The 20373-nt window shown below is 39.0% G+C and overlaps 1 protein-coding gene across 5 annotated transcripts in view; it reads left to right on the forward strand.

Annotated features, from left to right (window-relative positions):
• Positions 1-7783, forward strand: part of foxp4 (forkhead box P4) — a 93215-nt gene extending 85432 nt beyond the window's left edge. For all 5 annotated transcript variants that reach the window (XM_017415949.3, XM_017415950.3, XM_037975533.1 and 2 more), the window contains 4 exons: positions 508-629; positions 1104-1170; positions 2102-2274; positions 3751-7783. In XM_017415949.3, coding sequence (XP_017271438.1) covers positions 508-629; positions 1104-1170; positions 2102-2274; positions 3751-3898 — 510 coding nt within the window. In that variant the 3' untranslated portion in view covers positions 3899-7783. The remainder of the gene's footprint in view (positions 1-507; positions 630-1103; positions 1171-2101; positions 2275-3750) is intronic.
• Positions 7784-20373: the final 12590 nt, after the last annotated feature.

Genomic DNA, 20373 nt, shown 5'->3' on the forward strand with positions numbered 1-20373 from the left:
ATGGCTTGTGTAATTACGTGTGTGTGTGTGCGTGTGACTGCGTGTGTGTGTGTACAAGCGTGTGTAATTACGGCAAAGAGTGATGCGTGCCTGGCCTGTCCCCTCCCTCTCGGCTTAGAACAGCGTGTCAGAGAGAATATGCAGGATTTAATTATAGACGAATTAAAATTGGTAATGAAATTGGGCATGAACAAACTACAAATAGCAGATGAAAAGGGAGGCCTGTCCCTGGGGGGGGTTGAGACGAAGATAGCGGTGAGCTTGCCTGCTTGGCTGTCTGAGTGCCTGTGGATGTGTGTGTGTGTGTGTGTTTCCGTGTGTGCACCGATGATGACTGATTAGAAACAATCCAAGATAAAATAGCGCTTCAAGAAAACGCCTGCTTTGCATCAGCATGGCTCAGGGAGCTACAGTGTGAAGTGATGGGTAAAAAAAAAAAAAAAAAAAAGTGAAGTTACGGTCAGCAGGTCATATTATTTCTAAACTTTCCTCTCGTTGTTTTGGCAGAACGCTGTGCGCCACAACCTGAGTCTGCACAAGTGCTTTGTTCGTGTGGAGAACGTGAAGGGCGCTGTGTGGACTGTGGATGAAGTTGAATACCAAAAGAGGAGACCACCAAAGATGACCGGGTAAGTGGTTCTGATTTTTAAGCAGAGGCTGACGAGAGTGCAAGCTTATCAGTGCTGGCACTATGATTGCCTAAATTGATCCGCTATTAACACCAAGAGGCTATGAATTACAAAAAGCTGGCTCGTGATGTGTTGTACATGTGTGTGTGTTTTTTTCTCTTGTTTGTCGACATCATTAGTAAGCAGCTGTGTGAGATGCAAGACAGGAAAAAACCTTGTTAGCGTGTGTAAACAGATGTTCGCTCCCAACCACCGGGGATAATTACGCACACACACCTGCACGCCAGATCTCACACACTTTCTTCACATGTGTGTGTTTTAGCAGCTGTTTACAGTCTGCGGATGTTTCTGTCTGGGAAATATTTTAGATATGTCATATAGTTTTGATTGAGGTGACATCGTTTCACACGTGTGCACAATCTGTTGTCTTACCCTCGCCTCTTCGGTTTTCTTTCTGCATGTTTTTTTGTACAGAAGCCCCACGCTGGTGAAAAACATGATTTCAGGCCTGGGTTTTGGATCCCTAAACGCTAGCTACCAGGTAAGTTATGACCTCTTCATTTCTTTTCCACATACTGCAAGCAGTCACAATCAAGGACACTGATATCAAATCCCTCTCATAATTAGCCGATTCCCCAACTACATTCACACCAACTACCTCCACCCCCACCTCAGCTCACACTCTCACCTCCCACCTCATCCTCACACACACACACACACACACACACCAACCCCACAACTTCCCTTCAGCACAGACACACCAAACACACTTTTTGTGTGACTGAGATGATTTATAGCGTCAAGTAGTTGTCAATTAAGGTTACTGCATAAAATTATCGCCTGTCCCAGAAAACCCACCTCTGAGCCAGTGAGAATTCCTTTTGTCTTTTCTCTTTTTTTCTGGTGTGTGAGAGAGAGATGGGGGGAGAGGGGGGGGAGGTGGGGGTGAGTCTCTCAGCCGGCATCCAACCTGTCTCATCCGGCATGTGGATGTGAGCGTTCAGAGCAGCGACAGAAGCTGCTCCTGTTGTTTTCTTCTCTGCAGACACAGATGTTGCGCTTATGTTTCTGTGCCTGAGCTGAGGTCGTGGCTCTGTTTCTCGTAACATTCCTGTTGAGACTTTAGTGTGATCACACACACTTTTGACAGGGACTTGGATGTACAAGGAGAGCTTTTGAGGTGGAAAGTACTGTATACAAGTGCCCCCTAGTGGCTTATTTTGATATTCGCCTACAGGGTGAGCTCCCTTCAGTGCAAAAAGAAAAACTTCTTTATCTTTTTTGGGGCTTTTGTCTTTTAGTTAGATTGTTGTTGTTTTTTTAATCTGGTTCTGTGTCGTAACTATAAATATATTGAGACTGAATCAAGCATGATGCCAAATTAAGTAGCTTTTTGTGGGACACAAATTAAAGCTAAATCTCTGGTATGAGTCTTTATATGACTTTTTTGTTTCGGCTCTGTGTTTGCGCAGGCGGCTCTGGCAGAAAGCAGTCTGTCCCTGCTGAACAGCCCCCCCCTGGTGACCCCTCCATCTGCTGCCAGCCTCAACATGTTACACGTGGGTCACGATGATGTCAGCTCCACTGTGGAGCAGGTGAACAGCAACGGCAGCTGCAGCCCAACACTCAGCCCTCAGCAGTACAGGTACGAACACACAGGTGGATGACTGCACATATGCAACAACAGAACGAGACAAAACTACTCTGACACGATGCTGGTGCGCCAGCCGTGTTTGTTTTGCTAACAAATGGATATATGAAGAAGATTCTAAGGTGACAGAATATTTCCTACCTGAACCATCAAAGACCTGAGAAACCTTTTTTTCCAGCTTGAGAAGCAGATAATCTAAAATTAAAGAATATCAGTGTCAGTTTTGCAGTTCAAGTGAGATAGTAGTTGAGGTTTAGAAGCTTTTTGTCTCTGATTACAGCATTGGGCAAATAATTTTTTGTATTTTTGAATACCATGTACATTGGTTATATGTTCTATCACTGAAAAAAAAAATTACATGTTAAATACACAAGTTATTCACTGAACTAAATTTGTTTATAGAGCACTAATTTAAAACAAAAGTCATCCAAGGCAGTGTACAGTAAAACAAATAGCTGAAATTCAAATACATGCTGTTCAACTCAGTTCATAAGGCCTCAACTCAAACCAATGTGATAATGTTTAGTTTAGTTTAGTTTAGTTTAGTTTAGTTTAGTTTAGTTTAGTTTAGTTTAGTTTAGTTTAGTTTAGTTTAGTTTAGTGGGATTCTGCACACAGAAAACATTGTGGCATTGTGCAAGATTTATAAACTCGCTAATTTACATCTTTAGTCCTTAAGCCAGTAAACAAACATATTGTACATGTAAATTACAATTATAATCAAAATAAATCTGTTTATATTCAAGGTTAAAATACAAAAACTGATATCAAAACAAACACAAATCAAAGCTACTAAACATAATTCCAAAGGTAAAAACTTTAAATTTCATATAGTATTGAATGTTGAAATGCCGACCACAAACTAGTCAACCATTCATTCATTCATTCATTCATTCATTCATTCATTCATTCATTCATTCAGCATTATTGTTGGCAGCATTGACAGCTAAAAAGCATTGTTTTTATTTTCCAGAAAAAACAATTCTCACATTTTTATACCATCAGGAAGTGGGTTCCACTTCTTAATGACCCTAAACAAAATAGCAGATTGAACAAAAACTGACGTTCTTTTATACAGTTTAAAACAATCAGATTCAGTGAATTTAAAATGATGACAATATGAAGTTGTCAGCCCAGTGAAGGCAGCAGATTGCACTGAACTGAGTTTTGTGTCTTATACATGTACTTTCTGAGTCTGGTGCACAATTTACCGAAAAGACAAATCAACATGAAAAAGATTTTTTTTTAAAGTACTGTTCATTTGCTTCAGTTGACTTCTTTATGAGGACGAATTAGAGCACAAAACATGCAAGATTAACAAAACTCAATTGGAGCATAGTACAGTGTTTCATTATTTTGGTGAACTTGAATTAAAATGAAACTCTAATATGAATACACACCTTGTGTACAAAACTCTACCTTGAAGCTTTGTCCGTCAGCTCACTGCCAGCTCTCCCCTCTGTCCCACAGCCACCCGGTTCACGTGAAGGAGGAGCCCACTGAGGTGGAGGAGGACAGTCGGTCAGTCTCGCTCCTGGCCGGCATCACACACAGCCTGCCGCTGCCGAGTGACGAGCGCGACCTGGAGGAGGATCTTCCCACCGAGGAGCTGGAGTAGGACGGGAACTTACCCGGATCAATCCCAGAGTTCATGCACCGGTGTGAAGCGGGATAAAAAACAAAAAAAGAGCAGCAGTACACTCAAAAGAAAAAAAAATTATTATTTTTTTTTTTTTCATTTTAAAGAAAGTTCAAGCAACTAAGAATGACATTGACAAAAAAACAACAACAAACAACTCAAAACAGGGTTCGATGACTTTTGTTACTTTTCAGACGCAAAAACAAGACTGTGGAGCACTGCTTTACCTCCGAGTGTTGCTCGCATAACACTTGGCTCAGAGGTGTAACACCACTTTCTGCATTTACACGAAACCTGTGCGCGCACGCACGCACACACACGCACACACACACACACACACACACACACACACACACACTTGTGTTTACTTGTCAAACCACGTCTCGTCGTCCTCGCTGGATAAATCACCTTTATGTAGAGATCCCAGGAGGCATGGACACGCACACGCTCCCTCCTGCTCATCCCTCCACCCTGCATACACCCTTCTTCGTTCTCTCAGTGGTCTCTGGCTGCCTGGCGACCCGTTTTTGTATCAGTTGAGAAGAAACACAGACGTGTGTTTAAAAGAACAAAACGGACACACGTAGGATCATGTGTATATAGATTCGGAGCCGTCACCAGGGGCAGGACATCTCTTATCTCTTCCCCTCTATGAGTCGATCGTTTGCTTTTTCATTTTCTTTTGAATTTTTGATTAAAATGGATAACTGATGGGCTTTGAGATGTAGAGGAAGGAAGAGAGCCTCTGTCGTGTTTGCGAGGCCGACCCCAGCTCCCTGCCTAAACTTTTGACAGCAGCAAGACATCTTCTCTGTGGGACATCTTTTGAACATTTTTACTTCTACACATAAAAAAAGAAGACATTTTCTTATTGTGACTACAACCCAGCCCACCCCCCACACCCCTCCCCATGAAGACTGCAGGAAAAGGACCATTTGATGCTGTCTTTCCTTTCTCCTCGGTCTGCAGGTGGAACACTTCTGAGAAGGAAAAGAGAGGAGGAGAGCCGCGAGAAACGAGGAAGGACGTGTCTACAGAAACTTTGTGACTAAAAAGAAAAAAGAAAGAAAACTGTCAATGATTATGAAATATAACAAGAAAAAAAAGTGTGGTAGCTTTTGTCATTTCCTTTTATTTTTTATTTTATTTGATGTTATTTTTGAGGATTTCCATTGTGGATTTCTGCTTTGACGTACCTCTTCTAAGGATATTGTCTTTTTTGTATTGTAAGATGTTTGATTTTACTCTGGTTGTTCACACCATTCCAAACAAGTATTGGGGGAGAAACAAACAAAAAAAAACAAGAAAAGACAACAAAAAACTAAAAAAAACAACATAAATCGCAGTATTGTCCCAACTTTCCTGCCCCTTTCCTTTTCTGTCCCAAGTGTAGCAGACAAGAAAATTGGAAAAAAAGCACTTAAAAGTCGCCATTATCCAGATATTATTTAAGCACCAAATCTTTTCTTGTTGTTTTCTAAATTCTATATCACTTTCACTTGTTGTTTTAGTTGTGTATTTAGTTGAGACGTATCTGTAACGCTTTAAAAACATATAAAAATATATATTATAACTGCAGTCAGAGAATACCTCAGCCCACAAAGGTTCTGCCCGGAACTGTGTCCAAATTGAAAAAAAAAAAAGAAAGAAAGAAAAAAAAAACTGAAGTAAGGGGGAATTCTTTCTGTGGGACACCAAATGTGGCACCTCTGCTCAGCCTCGATTCAAAGCTCTATGGTTGTTATAGTTACTGTGTTGAAGCTTTCTACAATTCACTGTGTGAGTTTGTGTTAAAGGAATAGCACGTGAGATTTTTGTTTTCCTACCAGTGTCAAAGCATTACTTTTCTCAACAGTGCCATACCAAATTGAAGGTTTATTTTATTCTATTATCTCCTTTTCCCCATTTTATTTTTGTTACAGGTAACCAAAGAAATATGTAGAAAACCAAAAAAACTTTTACTTTATGTTGCTCTTTTTTTTTCATTTTTAAATATTCTAAAGAGCTGGCCAAAAGACAACAAAACCATAAGTTTTCATTTCTGCCATTGTGTTCATTTTACTGTTGTTTTAAAATTGCATTATTTACAGTGCTGATCATTCCAAAAGACCAAAGTGTGGAAAGCAAAGCAGAATTTGGAGACGGTTCAAATTACGTAGGAGGCCAGATACGAGTATTAACGAACAAACCTCGCACAGTTCCCCTGAGAAAAAAAAAAAAGCACTTAAAGGTGAAACTGTGTCTCTGGCGTACACAGGCCCAACTGTGTTTAAATCTTATTTTGGGACTAAAATGTTCTGAGCAGGCTGAACAATTGCAGCATTTAAATATAGCTTTGAATTTGTTTGAGATGCCAAAACAAGAGGCAAAAAATGTAAAGGCTTTCTGATGTTTTGGTGTTAATTAAATGAAAACAAATGGGGTTTTTTTGCATCCTCTTGATCAGTATGTGCTCTCATTTGTTAGGGAGAAATTATTCCAAATATGTTTGAAGACCATAATAAAGAGGGATGAATAAAATTTACCAATGGAATTAGAAAAACAAGGGAAACAATATTTGTTAAACATGGGTTCACGTTTTCACACTTTGTCAAATGATGTCTTGCACTTCCAATGTTTTCTTCTTGTTTCAAAAAAAAAAAAACCTATTCGGGTGACTTTGTGTTCAAATGGGAGCGTTTCCTGTCACATTTGGGACTGAATGTCTTACAGAGCGCAAACGATCACATTGAAAGTGGCATCTTGAAATGAGATAAAAACCAAAAATAACGCTACCTCCTTTTAAAAACTGTTGAACACAGCCAGTGGGAGACTGAACTCTCTGGATTTTATTTTTCTCCCAATTTTCATCAACGATAGTACTGAATGCCAAAACTAATATTACACTTACTGTATGACTGATACAGATAACAAAATATTTGCTGATCCGGACTCCCTCGCATGTCTGCTTGAGCCCAAAAGCATTAAAGTCGTTTCACTTCACAGATAATTTAGAATGACTACCTCTCCTTTCTCCTTAAGCCACATCTTAAACACTCTGCACATCTGGTCATTAGTGGCTGTGTTGTTGCACAGAGCTGATTGTCAGAGGTCGTCGTATAGCTGTGCAGCAACACGCACACACACGAGCACACTCAAACGCAGGAATATAATCAAAACACTGATAAGTTACTGCAGACAGAAACTCTGACCATCCAAAGACCCACAGCAGTGACCATTTTCACCAAAACACTCACAAAGACACAGAAAAGACAAACACACCTAATAGAACTCATCACTACTAAAGGTCCAAACCAGGAGGAACTGTTGCATCCAGATCATGTTTGACTTGTGCTTTAAAGGTACACCTGTAAACAAAACTGTTTTACAAAGATTGTTCGCAGGTCACCGTGTAATACTTTTTCTTGCCAGTTTGGCTTGAAACGTGACGCATTCCTGTAAATTACTGCTCGGCTCGTCTTTCCCATTCTGTTCTTCGATTTTTCTTTTTTTTTTCTTTTTCTGCTGTTGTTAAAAGCTTTCAACTCAAATTCCTATACTGTACTGCTAATGCTGAATATATGTATTTATCATATTAAGTGCTACAGGTATCTTGGTTTAATAGTTTTTGCTGGTTTTGTTTTCATTTTTTAGTTCTTCATAAAACGTCTGGGACGCTGATTTTTTTTTTTTTCTTTTAGGTGTATTATCAAAAAAATTGAAAAGAAATAAATTTAGATCAGTGGTTTAGGTAACAACTGTTTGTATATTTATCTTAGCTAGATCTATTTTGATACTTTTTTTGTCTCTGTATGTGTTTTTGCGTTTCTATGGAAAGGAAAAAAAAAACAACAAAAGGAAAACAAACTTAAAAGTTTCTTCAATGTGTATTGATACCTCAGAAGGACTTTTTCTCTCTCAAAGACAGGACCAAAACCTCTGACAAAAGAAAAGAGAAAGAGGAAAAAAAATGTAAGAAAATGTAGCCCCTCTCTTGCTTTAAAAGAAAAGAATATGCGGAGCTATAGAAAAAGCATTGCTGTTGGTCCTTTCAGGTGCCGATTTTTGTTCCTGCTCCATGTGACCCCTCCCTCTGACCCCCTGACCCCTGTCATTCCTATGCTGAACTCCGACCCACAGACCTGTCAGTCATCTGCAGGTGCCAAGGGGCTGTCACCGAGTCAGAAACCTGGCCGGTGGTGATGAGCTTAAAAACATTATCTCCCAATCCAACAGAGGCAGACAGGCTGACACTGTTGCATTTTTTTGATACTCCTCCTCTTGCTCAGCTCAAAAACCAAAATGTGGAATGGCTCTCGGAGATGCAGCTCTGACTACCAAAGGCATTGTGAGCCAACATTGCTTAGTCCAAACTCCTGAACTGTAACCAAACTGTAACCAAACCAATGCCACAACCAACCAAAAACAAAAACCAAGCTACTTCCAAAACTCTCCATCAACTTCACTTATCACCATTACTGATACCCCTCATACATCCACATAACAGTGTTGTAGGAGCAGTCTACCTCCCATTGGCTGGTGTCTGACTCAACAGGACGGAGGGAGATCAAATCCTGATGTGTGATTGGACAGCTCTGAGGCGTCACGCGAGGGTTAAGGGACTCTCAAAACGTGGAGCATTTGCCTGACGGTATTATGACTTAAGACAGCCAGAATCTGATGGAACTACCACTTAAACTATCCTCTGGTTAAACCTTAGGAATGTGTGTACATTTTCAGCAGTGACTCTTTTGATTTTTTTAGTTGAGTTTATCTGTTTACCTCTCTTTATTCTATTTTTTTGTTTGTTTCTTGTTATTTGAAAGTGTGACCCGAGGAAGAGGCGGGGACAGGGACTGGGTGCTTGCTTTAGACAGACAGATGAGCCCAGGCCTCTGATGCTCCTCCTCCCCCCGGGGTAGCCATGTAATGCCAGTCACTGCCCTTTTTCCTTCATGCTGTATAAAAACACACAACACACAGACACACACACACACTTACATATATCTGTGTATTTGTAACCTGAATCTTCTTGTGTCTGTTCATGCAGACAATAAAAAAACTGTACAGTAGGTCTAGTTGCATGTAATCTGTACTAATTATTGACAATGGCATTATAAAATGCAATAAAATACTTATTACACTGTCCCATGCTGTGTCCTTCAGGTTTTTTTTTTCACTTTCATTGCCTTTTACATTCTAACACATACACTAAACTTCACACACCAAAATGTACATCAATGGGCCTTGGTGATGTATGAAGCCATTTTGTTCATGTCATCAATTGTTTCCTTAAATTGCATTGTCCTGCACCTGTAAGTACAAGGACATAATTATTCTTCCAGACAATATGTGATAATAAACATAAAATCCTATTATCAGAGTACAGTTATACACTCACTGACAAAAGAGAGTAAGGCACCCAGATTGGATGAAATCTTGTTCACATGTAGACCAGTGATGGATATGTAAATAATTTGTTCTGTAAAGAGCCGGCATGTCTAGAACAGATACCAGAGGGTCTATAAGTGATGGCATCATGAGAGGAGGGATGGTGTTGTCAGGCACTTGCTGGAGTGTTTACAGTCAGTCAAATAGTGAGTAAAAGTCAACAGACTCAAAGCATACCTTGTAGACACATTAGACAACATTACTACCACTTGATGGAGTTGACAAAAAGTTGCATTGTGTGTTTGCATGAAGTCAGGTGGTTGTATGCAAGTTTCAACTTTGATGTGGGGTATACAGACGTTACAATGGCTTGATGTCATCCTACACCATTTCTCAATGACTGGCATCAGCCAGACTACAGGTTCACCATCCCATCTGTAGGCTGCCATTAACACCAGAGCAGAGACGGTTGCCTTTGACGTCGTACTGTGACCGGGAGGCACAGACTGGTGATGAAATGGATCAGAAATGGATCTTAGTTTTGCATTACCACACAAGACCTTTCTGTATCTGAATGGAGGGTAGAAGACCAATTCTGCCTATGTTGTGGCGAGAGATGCTAGCAATATTCCTGGTATCACTCTACCTGGTATTCCTGGTGGGAGGAGCCATAGGGAATGACTCCAGGTCACTTTTGGTAGTGATTCGGGAGACACTTACAGCACAGAGCTAGATCAGTGACATCCTGCGTCCTCGTGTCTTACCCGTTGAGAAACATCAACCTGGTACAGTCTTTCAACAAGGCAAAGCTCATCCACACAAGACAAGTGTGTCTATTGACTGTGTACACTTTGTTCAGGTCCTCCTGAGATCAGCCAGGTTCACCACTCTTTCCTCAATTGAATATCTGTGAGATCAGCTTGGACGTGAGCGTGGACCTAGTGCCGATCTGCCAGATCTCAAAGACCAGTTACAGCAGCCAGAGAGGACACAACAGCTGTAAAAAAAACCTCTGTTTCTAACTGAACTGTAGCTTGTTTCTAGATCTGAGGAGGTGACACGCCCTACTGAAGTGAAACCATGTGTTGGCACCATGTCAGTAGGGTAACTCCATTACTTACTCCATTATCCATTTGATCTGATAACGTTATCATTGCAATACAGTCACACGACCTTTCAACATGTGCAATTTTATTTCATTTCTACCGCAGTGCTTAACATTTTTGTCAGTGAGTGTATAGTTATAGGAAAAAAATATAAACAATTAAGATTAAATTTAAAAGGGGTTTACTTTCCTGTCAGAACAGCAAAGATCTACTTTTACTGAGCGATTCTCTCACCTTCAGTGCTGCTTGATAAGTTGGTCAAAAGCACACCCAGCTTTAAAACTTTAAGACCTATGATACAAACCAGCATCAAAATTTTTAAAGAAATATACCTTCCTCAGTTGGAAAGTTTAGGATTATTTGCCTAATTTCTGGGATTCTGCACAGTGTAGCTCCTCCTCGCTCTGATTTTGCACATTTCAAATTACCTTTAAACAGAGCTACAAGGGAAGCTACCACGAGAGATTGTCTAGTCCCACTTAGAAAGACAAACTTTTAATCAAACTTTTTTTTCTCATTCATCACATCAATGGATTTCTACACCACAGATCAGCAGAACATCCTCATCAGTCAAACTCAGTGTGATGAAAAAGCTTTTTGAGAATCAATATAGTAAACATTAAGTAGTTTTTTTTATATAAAATGAACTTACTTAGTTTACTGGACATGTGAAAGCATTTTTTATAAACAGTGTTTTAATTTTAATTACTGTTTTGACGTTGAATGCCTATTTACATAAAACCTTATATAAAGACTTCCAATTAAAACTTACCTTTTGGACTAACTTAGGTACATTTACCTTTTTTTACATACTAATTGACGTTCCCTGATTTTTTATATCAATAAATCATAATAGAAAATGTCAGTGTTAATTTCATTTACATAGCACCTTTAAAAAACACTTGAAGTTGACCAAAGTGCTTCACTATTGCTTTACCATTAAATTGCAATGAAAATAATTTAAATAAATGATTAAAAACATAGCAAAACACATAAAACACCATTAAAATCTCATGGTGTACCTGAATCAAAGTCCAAAGAAAAAAGATGAGTTTTCAGCTGGGATTTATTTAGTGCATATATTAAAGGGTAAGCTTTTCCATTATTTTGGGATAGCTATATAGAAACAATTTTAAGCTATTTACACTTAATATTTAGGTATAAATAAAATATACATGTTAGATAAATATCTGAGAAGGGGGCTGCAGTCTTGTAATCCTGAGGCTGCAGGTTCGAGCGCAGGTTGTGTCAGGAAGGGCGTTCAGCTTAAAACTATTGCCAAACCTCTCATGAGAGTTTACTTGCTGTGGTGACCCCTGCAGAAGGGAGCAGATGAAAGAACAACAACATAATTATTGGAGAAATGAACAATAAAAAGGCTATTAAGGTGGATAGATGAGTTCACCTGACATCATATTTCAGCTACTGCTTTAGCCGCTGGTGCTCAATAAAAAATTTTGAAAAATCCAGTAACTTGGAAGTTCATCTTGCATCAGACGAGTGGGCCTTCACGGAGGTCAGAGTGTGCTGTGATACAGACAGCGGCCACCAGGAGGAGTAAACAAACCAGAAAACACAAGCAGCATCTCAACAAACAGCAACAAACATCACTGCACACTAACAGGATCCGGCCAACAGGGTGGGCCAGAGAGTGCAAACCAAACAACAAGTGGGCTATTTGTCCCCTATGTGAAGAGACATAAAAACAGTTGAATGAACACTCCATAACATGATGCACTGCATGCAAAAGGAAAAAAAAGTTCTATAACAGTTTTTTTTAATAAATACATTCTCCATTTTTCTCTGTTTTGCAGGTGTTCCTTATGCCCTGCAGCTCAACTTCAAACCTTAACTTTGCACTATGGATGTGTTGCCATGAGGAGAAAAAATGGAAAGTGCTTAAATGTTTTTTTTTTTTGGAAAGTTGAAACTTTGTTTAATCTTGTGCTTTTAGTGAACTTCTCTGTAATTCCACTGGGAGGAAACTCACTCCTGACGCTTAAATCCCTGTGACATTTGGTTTTTGGAGAGCCCCTTTCCCTAAGCCTCCTATATAGCCGCAAGCATACACACACACACACACACACAAAACCACACACACACAAAACACACACTCACTGGTATATACACTTCATGAATACTGAGCAGAAACTTAGTATAATATTCTTGTACAAGGTGAGCCAGGGTGCAGAGCAACACAAAAAAGGGGTTATTTTTGGCACAGTAAGGAGGTTTTTGGCTCAAACCTGAGGCTTGAACATTTTTCTTGATCCTCATCTGGACAGACTGGGTGTGTGCACACAAATGTAGACTGTTTGTTTGCTTGAAGGTTGATCTACACTGTGGTGGATCTGATTCCCTATCCAGGTGCATGAACTCTCAATGCAAAAATCAATATGCATGTTTGTGAGATTGGGTGTGAGCTGAGGGTGTGAACGGCTGCAAGTCCCAACAGCATGGAGAGCACTGAGGTCCAGGCAGACCCTATGAGTCATAAAACAAATTCACTCAGGGCCTTCTCAGTTCACTCACTTTGTCGCCCCTCTCTCCCTTCTTCGTCTCCACGTCTGTGGCTGAATCAGTGGGCCATCCTCCAAAGAGCATTCTGACTCACTGAAAACAACACAACATATTTATCTGCTGCAGCGCGATCCACATGGATCAGCTTATTCCTGCCTTCTTTGGCGAAACTCATGAAGCCAGCTATTTTTGTTTCTTCTTTCCAAGACTCGATATGTTTTCATTCTCAGTTTGGTTTCAAACCTTCAGGATCCTCTGAGCGTTTGACATTTTAAACTAAACTTAACACACAGCATTAAAATTGTGAGGGAAAAGACAAACTGGCATTTTGGACTCAAACAGTATGCACAAATTCAGTTCATTCATTCATAGCTATATTACCATTTAAATCAGTACTTCAGATCTATTTTATAAGCCTTTGCATTGCCTTTAATAAAAAAAAGAAACAGTTATGTACATTGAATTTTTTGCTTTGTCAGAAACAGTAATGCTTCCATTGCAATCTGGTACAATTCCAGCACAAATAGCTCAATATTTCTGCCAGTCCAAAATAGCTTTTGCATGAAATGCGATGATTTCTTTCAGATTAAAGTTGTTTCCAGACAACAGCAACCCACTTTGGTCTCGGCTCCACTCAGACCGGCCTTTAGAGCATCGACCTGGTCAACAATAAACTATTTCTCCAAATCTAAGTTGTTCACAAAGCAATCTACAACAAGATATTAATTCTTCATAACCTTTCTACAAAACCCCACATCAAAGCTAACATTTTAAGGTAAATCACTGAAAATAAGGTTTATTCATAGACAAGCTAACTCATTGAAGATTTATTCTTATAGCTATCAGTGAGGTGAAAACCTTCAAACTATGTGCAGTTAACTAATAAAACCTATGTATTTGTTAAGATGAGATAAGATCAATTTTAACTATATTTAAAGCCTAAACCTACATTATGACAGTCATTAAAAGCATACATTTTGTCAGATTTGATTTTGGTTTCCATCCAGTTAACCTGAAATGTATAAAAACCTTCAAGCTGCGTTATAACAAGAGACAAAGACACATTATGACCACTTTTCTATTAAAGCAGCAAATTTTTAGAGTCCCCTCGACCACTGTTTATCCCCTCTAAGTCCAAAAGGCTTTCAAAGGAATGCTACTGTTTACACAAAATTTGTATTTGTAATAAATTATTTTAAAAGTACAAACAATATGAAATACTCCAATATTTTTAGAAAGGTTTAACCTAATCATTCAGAGGTTACTTTCTAAAACATTTACCTATAAAGCAACCTTACAACTTTATCTCAAATTTGAAAAACTCTTGGCGTATGGATGAGACACACATGGGAGAGAAATAAGTCTCTGTCAATATTACCAGACAAAGAACTAACTGTGAAACACATTTTGATGCAGCTGGAAGAAGCTCTAACTTATTTTTTCAGCATTCAAAGAAGTTTAGGGTTTTTAAAACTGTATTACTTGTTTAGTGAGACAAGTGTTTGATTTGAATTTTGTTTCAGCACACTAATTGTATTTTATGTATAAGACAGTTCTTCTGGTATAACACAGATGTAATTTTGAGAAGGCAATTTCCTATCTCGAAAGTAATAATAATAATAAACTCTGTGATTTCCTGTCACTGTACATCTTGTTCCTTCTGTGGTCTGTACTCCATCTTATTTATAGATATGAAGCCTTGCTGGCAGCCGAGTTAAATTAGGGACCTACAGCAGAAACAGCCAAACATATTCACACCTACTACAAATTTAGAGCTATGGTTCCCAAAGGTGGGGTTAGGGCCCCTCAGATAACCTCCAGATGTCAGCTTACATTTCAAAATGTAATTGTTACAAAGAATAAAAACTGTAGTAATTTAACGAAACGGAACCTGCATTTGCTCGGAGAAGTTTTTGCTGTCATTATATTCTTGTTTAGTAAGGTTATCAGCAAAGTGTGTATATTTAATTTGGTAATAAATGGGGGTGACCAGCCTTTGCATCTATCATTTTATGGGTTGAAACCCAGATAGTTTGAAAACCACTGATTTAGAGGGTACAGTGAACCGAACATGCACAACGTTTGACTCTAAGTGGAAATGTCACCCCAAGAAAGTAAGAGAAACTCCAAGTAAAATTTGAACAACACAGTCAGAAACTGATATTAAACACAGCTTGCACACTGAGTGACTAGGTGCCAAAGTGATTTTTAAATCTAGCTGTTAGGGTCTCACAGGTAAACCCATGTGCTCTTACCAGCAGGAAACCTCCCCTGAGAGCCCAGGAGTCTTTTTCTCTTGAGGATGACTCCTTGGGAGGCAGAAACAGCTAGAGAGAGAGAGAGAGAGAGAGAGAGAGAGAGAGAGAGAGAGAGAGAGAGAGAGAGACAGAGAGACAGAGAGAGACAGAGGGCCCCAGCTACAGAACAAAAGCATCTTTGTGAATGATTGAAACCACATTTTACCCTCTCGCCTCTCTCTCTCTCACACACACACACTCCTCCTCATGCTCTCTCTCTTTCTGCCAGTCGTTATACTTTCAAGAACCACTGAAACAATCCGAAGTTTAGAACCACACAGTGTGTGCAGATCCATGTTAACTTCGCCGGGAGCTCATCTGTCTAAGCCTCAACATTTCCTGCATCTACCCCAGCAGAGCTTGAGATCTCATGTAGTCTGGTCAGCCGTAGATCTCAGTTGAGCTCAGTCCTGCAGCCACCTGTTCTTTCTCAGCTGAGATCTAGGAAGGCCCCCAAAAGCCTCTGAGGCCTTAGCCAAACCCAAAAAAAAATCAAGTCTGACAAGAAGATTGCCTGTGGACAATTTGCCCTCCCCGGTTCAGCTTAAAGAGAAAAAAATAGGTCACCTTTATACATTTGTAATTACATGCAGCCTCTCAGCAAAAGCTGTAGTTCTGTTGCCAAAAAAAAAATTAAAAAAAAAATAAACTGGTTTATGTAGCATGATGCAGAATGACAAAAAATACAGTAATAATGACAATGGACAAAACATTAAATATTTCTTATTTGTGTCTAACAATAGATCACATTTTGGAAAGTTCACTTAATGTAAAAAAAAATAAAATAATCGTCAAAAAGACCTAAAAACATTGACTTTAACACTTGCATAATGTTCATTATTACATTTTTCTGCAGCAACACACAATTCCACATTTTTATTACCCTGAAACTTTATTACCTTTTTTATAGAGCAATAAAAAATTTCGAAAAATTAAAATTATTGAAATTATTTTTAAACGCCTATACTTTAAATCAGTGCCACAAAGTTATTTTTTCAAGTTGACACTTTCGAAGCAGATTTAAGATGAATGAGTTTAAGCCAAATTAATAAAACTGATTTTTAAAGAATGATTAAATTGTGAAATTGAACATGAAATTTGCCTACGTGTTTTATATTTGACAGCTTTGACTAAAACTTTGTCACTGGCATAAGAATTCCTTTGGTTGAGATCCCACCGTGACAAACTGATGCGGTTCTCAAGTGACAGTCAGTTTTATGCCTCTACATTTTCACGTGTCCATTTGAAAATTTGGCTCAAGATTAATGATCAAAATGTACAAAATGTGTAAAAGTAAGAAAGTGAAAGAAACCCCAACATTTCAGATCTAAAATAGAAACAGTTAGCTTTACCATAACATTGTAATGTTCTGTAAAAAAACACATTTCTGGCTAATAAACATGATGAGAAATTAATCCTCGTTAAAAGAAGCCATAATTGGACACAAGCTGAAAATAACATTTTCACATTTTGATATTACAAAATGTACGTCTATGGGCAACAGTAATATATGTGATGTTTATAAATTGGTACATGTAGAAAAAAGTTATTTTAATTGTATTAGCCTTGCATCCGCCCAAAAACTGCATTTTAGGAACGCCAAATATTATCTTTGGGAAACAACAGAATATAGGTAATTTTCTGTGTTTCTGAGTGGATGAAAATATTCCTAGAAACAGTGCTCTGTTTGCAAGGACAGTTTTGGAAACAACAAATACAAAGATGATTTTGAAAAAACAATGTTCCCATGTGGACAGCGCTTCAGTCATTTAGAGAGTTTTATTTAAAGTGACTCGTTTAAAATGGATAGGGGCTGAAATCACAATCTTTCAATCGGGTGACAATTCCTCTAAATAAATTCTTTCTTGTGTAAATAGATGGTGAGATTTGACCTTACTGTCACACAATCATCCCACACTAACTGACTGCTCCACAGGAGCATGGACAGCGTTAAAGATGTATGTAAAATATGTGGTTCAACTAAAGGCAAAATAACTACCTTCATATGGGCAGAGCTTGTCGATTTGAGCCCTGCCAGAGATGAGGAATGAACAGGCTCTCTGTCATTTGTTCGGACAGTTTACTGGAGACACGACGAGCCAAAGTTTTCATCACTTTTTAAAACTAGCCTCCAAACAAGACAAAAAGGCCAGTTACCAGGGTATGAACAAGCTTCGGCCTACCACAGACAAATGTTTTACAGGATGAATAAAAAAAAAAATAAAATAGAGATTGATTAAACTAACGCCAACTGTCTGTCGAGCACCTGAATGGAACGGATATAAAAACAATAGACTGTAAAAAAACAACAACTTTTCGAAGTTGTAAATGATGGAATCCAGTGCGACTCAAGAGAGCTGGCGCATTGTGTCCTTTTAGTACTTTAGATTTACTGTATTAGCAGATTTCTACATATCAAGAATTCCTCTTTTAGAACCTTGTGGGTCAGTGAATTACCTAAAATGATTTAAGTCTTTTCAATTAGGACTGGACATGTTCTTGTCCTTCCCTCTAAACCCCCCCTGCATTAGTTATCAAATCATAAAGTTATAGATGTAAAACAGCAGGGAGGCTGTAAAACTGGACTATGAATGAGGTCGAAGTGACTGTGGCATGTTGGGAGAACTGATTTTGCCCACAGCTGAAAGGCGAAGGTGGACAACAATGTTTTTGCCCATGCCTGGAAGTGTTTGTGTGTCTGCCTGTCACCAGAATATTGCATGAACCACTGGATCTATTTTATTGAAACTCTCAGGAAATAATCAATAGATTTTGGAGTCAGCCTAATTCAAGATGGCAGCCACAGCCAAAGGACTTTAGAAAACACAAAAAATGCTACAAAACACGAAGCACACTCCAAGTGCATGAAATCTTTGACCTTAAGCATGCATGGTGTGTTTTATTTTGCATTATGCCCAGCGGTAGAATAAAGGAATTTGACCTGACCACATTGTTTCCCAATGTGTGCCACAAACTTCTTATTTATTCCAGTTACAGCAGGAAGGTTCCCTGTTTGAGTTTTCACTTTAATATTTTAGTGCAGACTTTACTTTGTTTTTGTGCCTCTGAGGTCCCAGATGTGATTAAAAAAATGCTTTGGTTAATTGTTCCTGTTCAACTGACCTTAGGAATGAGAATGCATGATTGTTGGTCTGAGATGAACCATCAGTCCGTCCTGAGTAGTTTCAGAAAATTGTACATATCATTGTCATTCTAAAGCAGGGGTGGGCAATCCTGGTCCTGGAGGGCCACTATCCTGCATGTGTTACTTGTTTCCCTGATCCAACACACCTGATTCAGTGGTTAAATCACCTCTTCATGTTCTGCAGAAGCCTGTTAATCACCCATTGATTCAACTCAGGTGTGTTGGAGCAGAGAAACAAGTGAAACATGCAGGATGGTGGCCCTCCAGGACCAGGATTGCACACCCTTGTTCTAAAGTGAAGCGAAGTGAAGTGAAATTTATTTATATAGCACTTTTCCGCAACAAGGCGATTCAAAGTGCTTTACAACACAGAAACAACAATCAGGTACATAATCAAATACAGATAAAAACATCATATCAAACATCATAAAAACATAATCAAATATAGAGATACAGAAAAGACATACACAATGTTGTCCACTGAACCTATAACAACAGTGGAAATCAATATCTGATTTATTTTTTTCTTTTTAAACTAACCTTGAAGGTAAACTGTCATGATGTAGATGAATCACTGTTAGAATCACCATTAAACAAACAAAAAGGTTAATCTGGTCTTTAAATCCTTTTTGTGAATGAACAAACTTCCCCTCCGCGAGTCCTCACAGCACGTAAAAATAACAACACAGAGGGGCCAGGAAACAAAAGTTCTGCTCGCTCTTGTCGTGTTCAAACAAAAAGCCTCATAAAAATGAAATAATTTCACAAAGTCACTATGCTGTAATTATGCCAAGCAGCAATTACGCCTTCGGTGTTTCCTGGAACAAAGATGATGAAGGTGGCTAACAAAAACAATCTAAAGAGCTAAAGGCCCAGCATTCCTTGAAGGCTTGCATATCGCCCGCCACCTTTCATGCCAGAGTTTCAGACAAGTTATGTACAATCTCGTGCAGTATTGCAGGACCTCGCGGGATCTTGATGTATGTGTTGAGGATGACTCTCAGCTACTACCACACCAAGGTTTAGCTCAATACCTGAAAAGTTATAGCCACGTGTGTGTTGAATACGTCGATTAGCTGTGGCAGCCAACTGGAAATGTGGTGGCTCTAAAAGTTGATCAGCTGTGTACATTCAGTTATTACTTGTTGAAAGTTTGAATTAAATTTATCTATTGTTCATAAGATACTTTGCTAAAGTTAATTTCAAAGTTTTGAGCAAACATTGTGCAATGCATAGTGGTCTTGGAATGTGCTGGGGATGCTCAGCTACTTCCACAACAGATTTTGGCTTAATAGCTGTCAAATTAGCTGAGTTATTGCTATTTTTGTGCCGGCCAATGACAGGGAGCTGTGGCAGCCATCTTTAATTGGGGTGACTTCAAAAATTAATCAGCTAAAGATGTATATCCAAAGATTACTTTCTAAAAGTTTCATTATTATCCACTGAGTGGTTTGTGAGATATTTTGCTAACAGAGAGAGCTGACTCCAACAGTTCGTTGCAAAGTTTTAAAAACAAATCTAACCTAATCTGTTGGTGCTCAGAGTATGTTTTAGAGAAGACACTCGGCTGCCAACACACCAGATTTTAGCTCAACATCTGTAAAAGTGGCTGAGCCGGAGCCATATTTGTGTTTGCGCAGGTCGCTGTGGCGGCCATCTTGAACGGGGTTGACTCCAAAAGTTAACGCAGCTGGATGTGTGCATCCATATGTTCTAAAAATTGTCATTGAAATTCACTCAGTAGTTCATGACACATCTTGTTAATTTTGTTTAACGCAGCACACGGGGGCAACGATGACGCTCATCCGCTCAACAGTAACGTGAAACGAGAGAAACTCTTCGTAAGCTCTGCGTAAAGGAGAATAATGGTCGAATAAACTCGATGACCTGCTGATGTTTCTGCTGTTTGCGTTATTAATGACAAAACACTTGGTTCCTGGACTCGCACTGTCTAATGGGAGCTTGTCTGTCAGTGTTCTGTCTGCTTCGGGTTAAGAAGGGGGGGGGGGGGGGGGG

This window comes from Kryptolebias marmoratus, linkage group LG4 (genome assembly GCF_001649575.2).
Source record: "Kryptolebias marmoratus isolate JLee-2015 linkage group LG4, ASM164957v2, whole genome shotgun sequence".
NCBI lineage: Eukaryota > Metazoa > Chordata > Actinopteri > Cyprinodontiformes > Rivulidae > Kryptolebias > Kryptolebias marmoratus.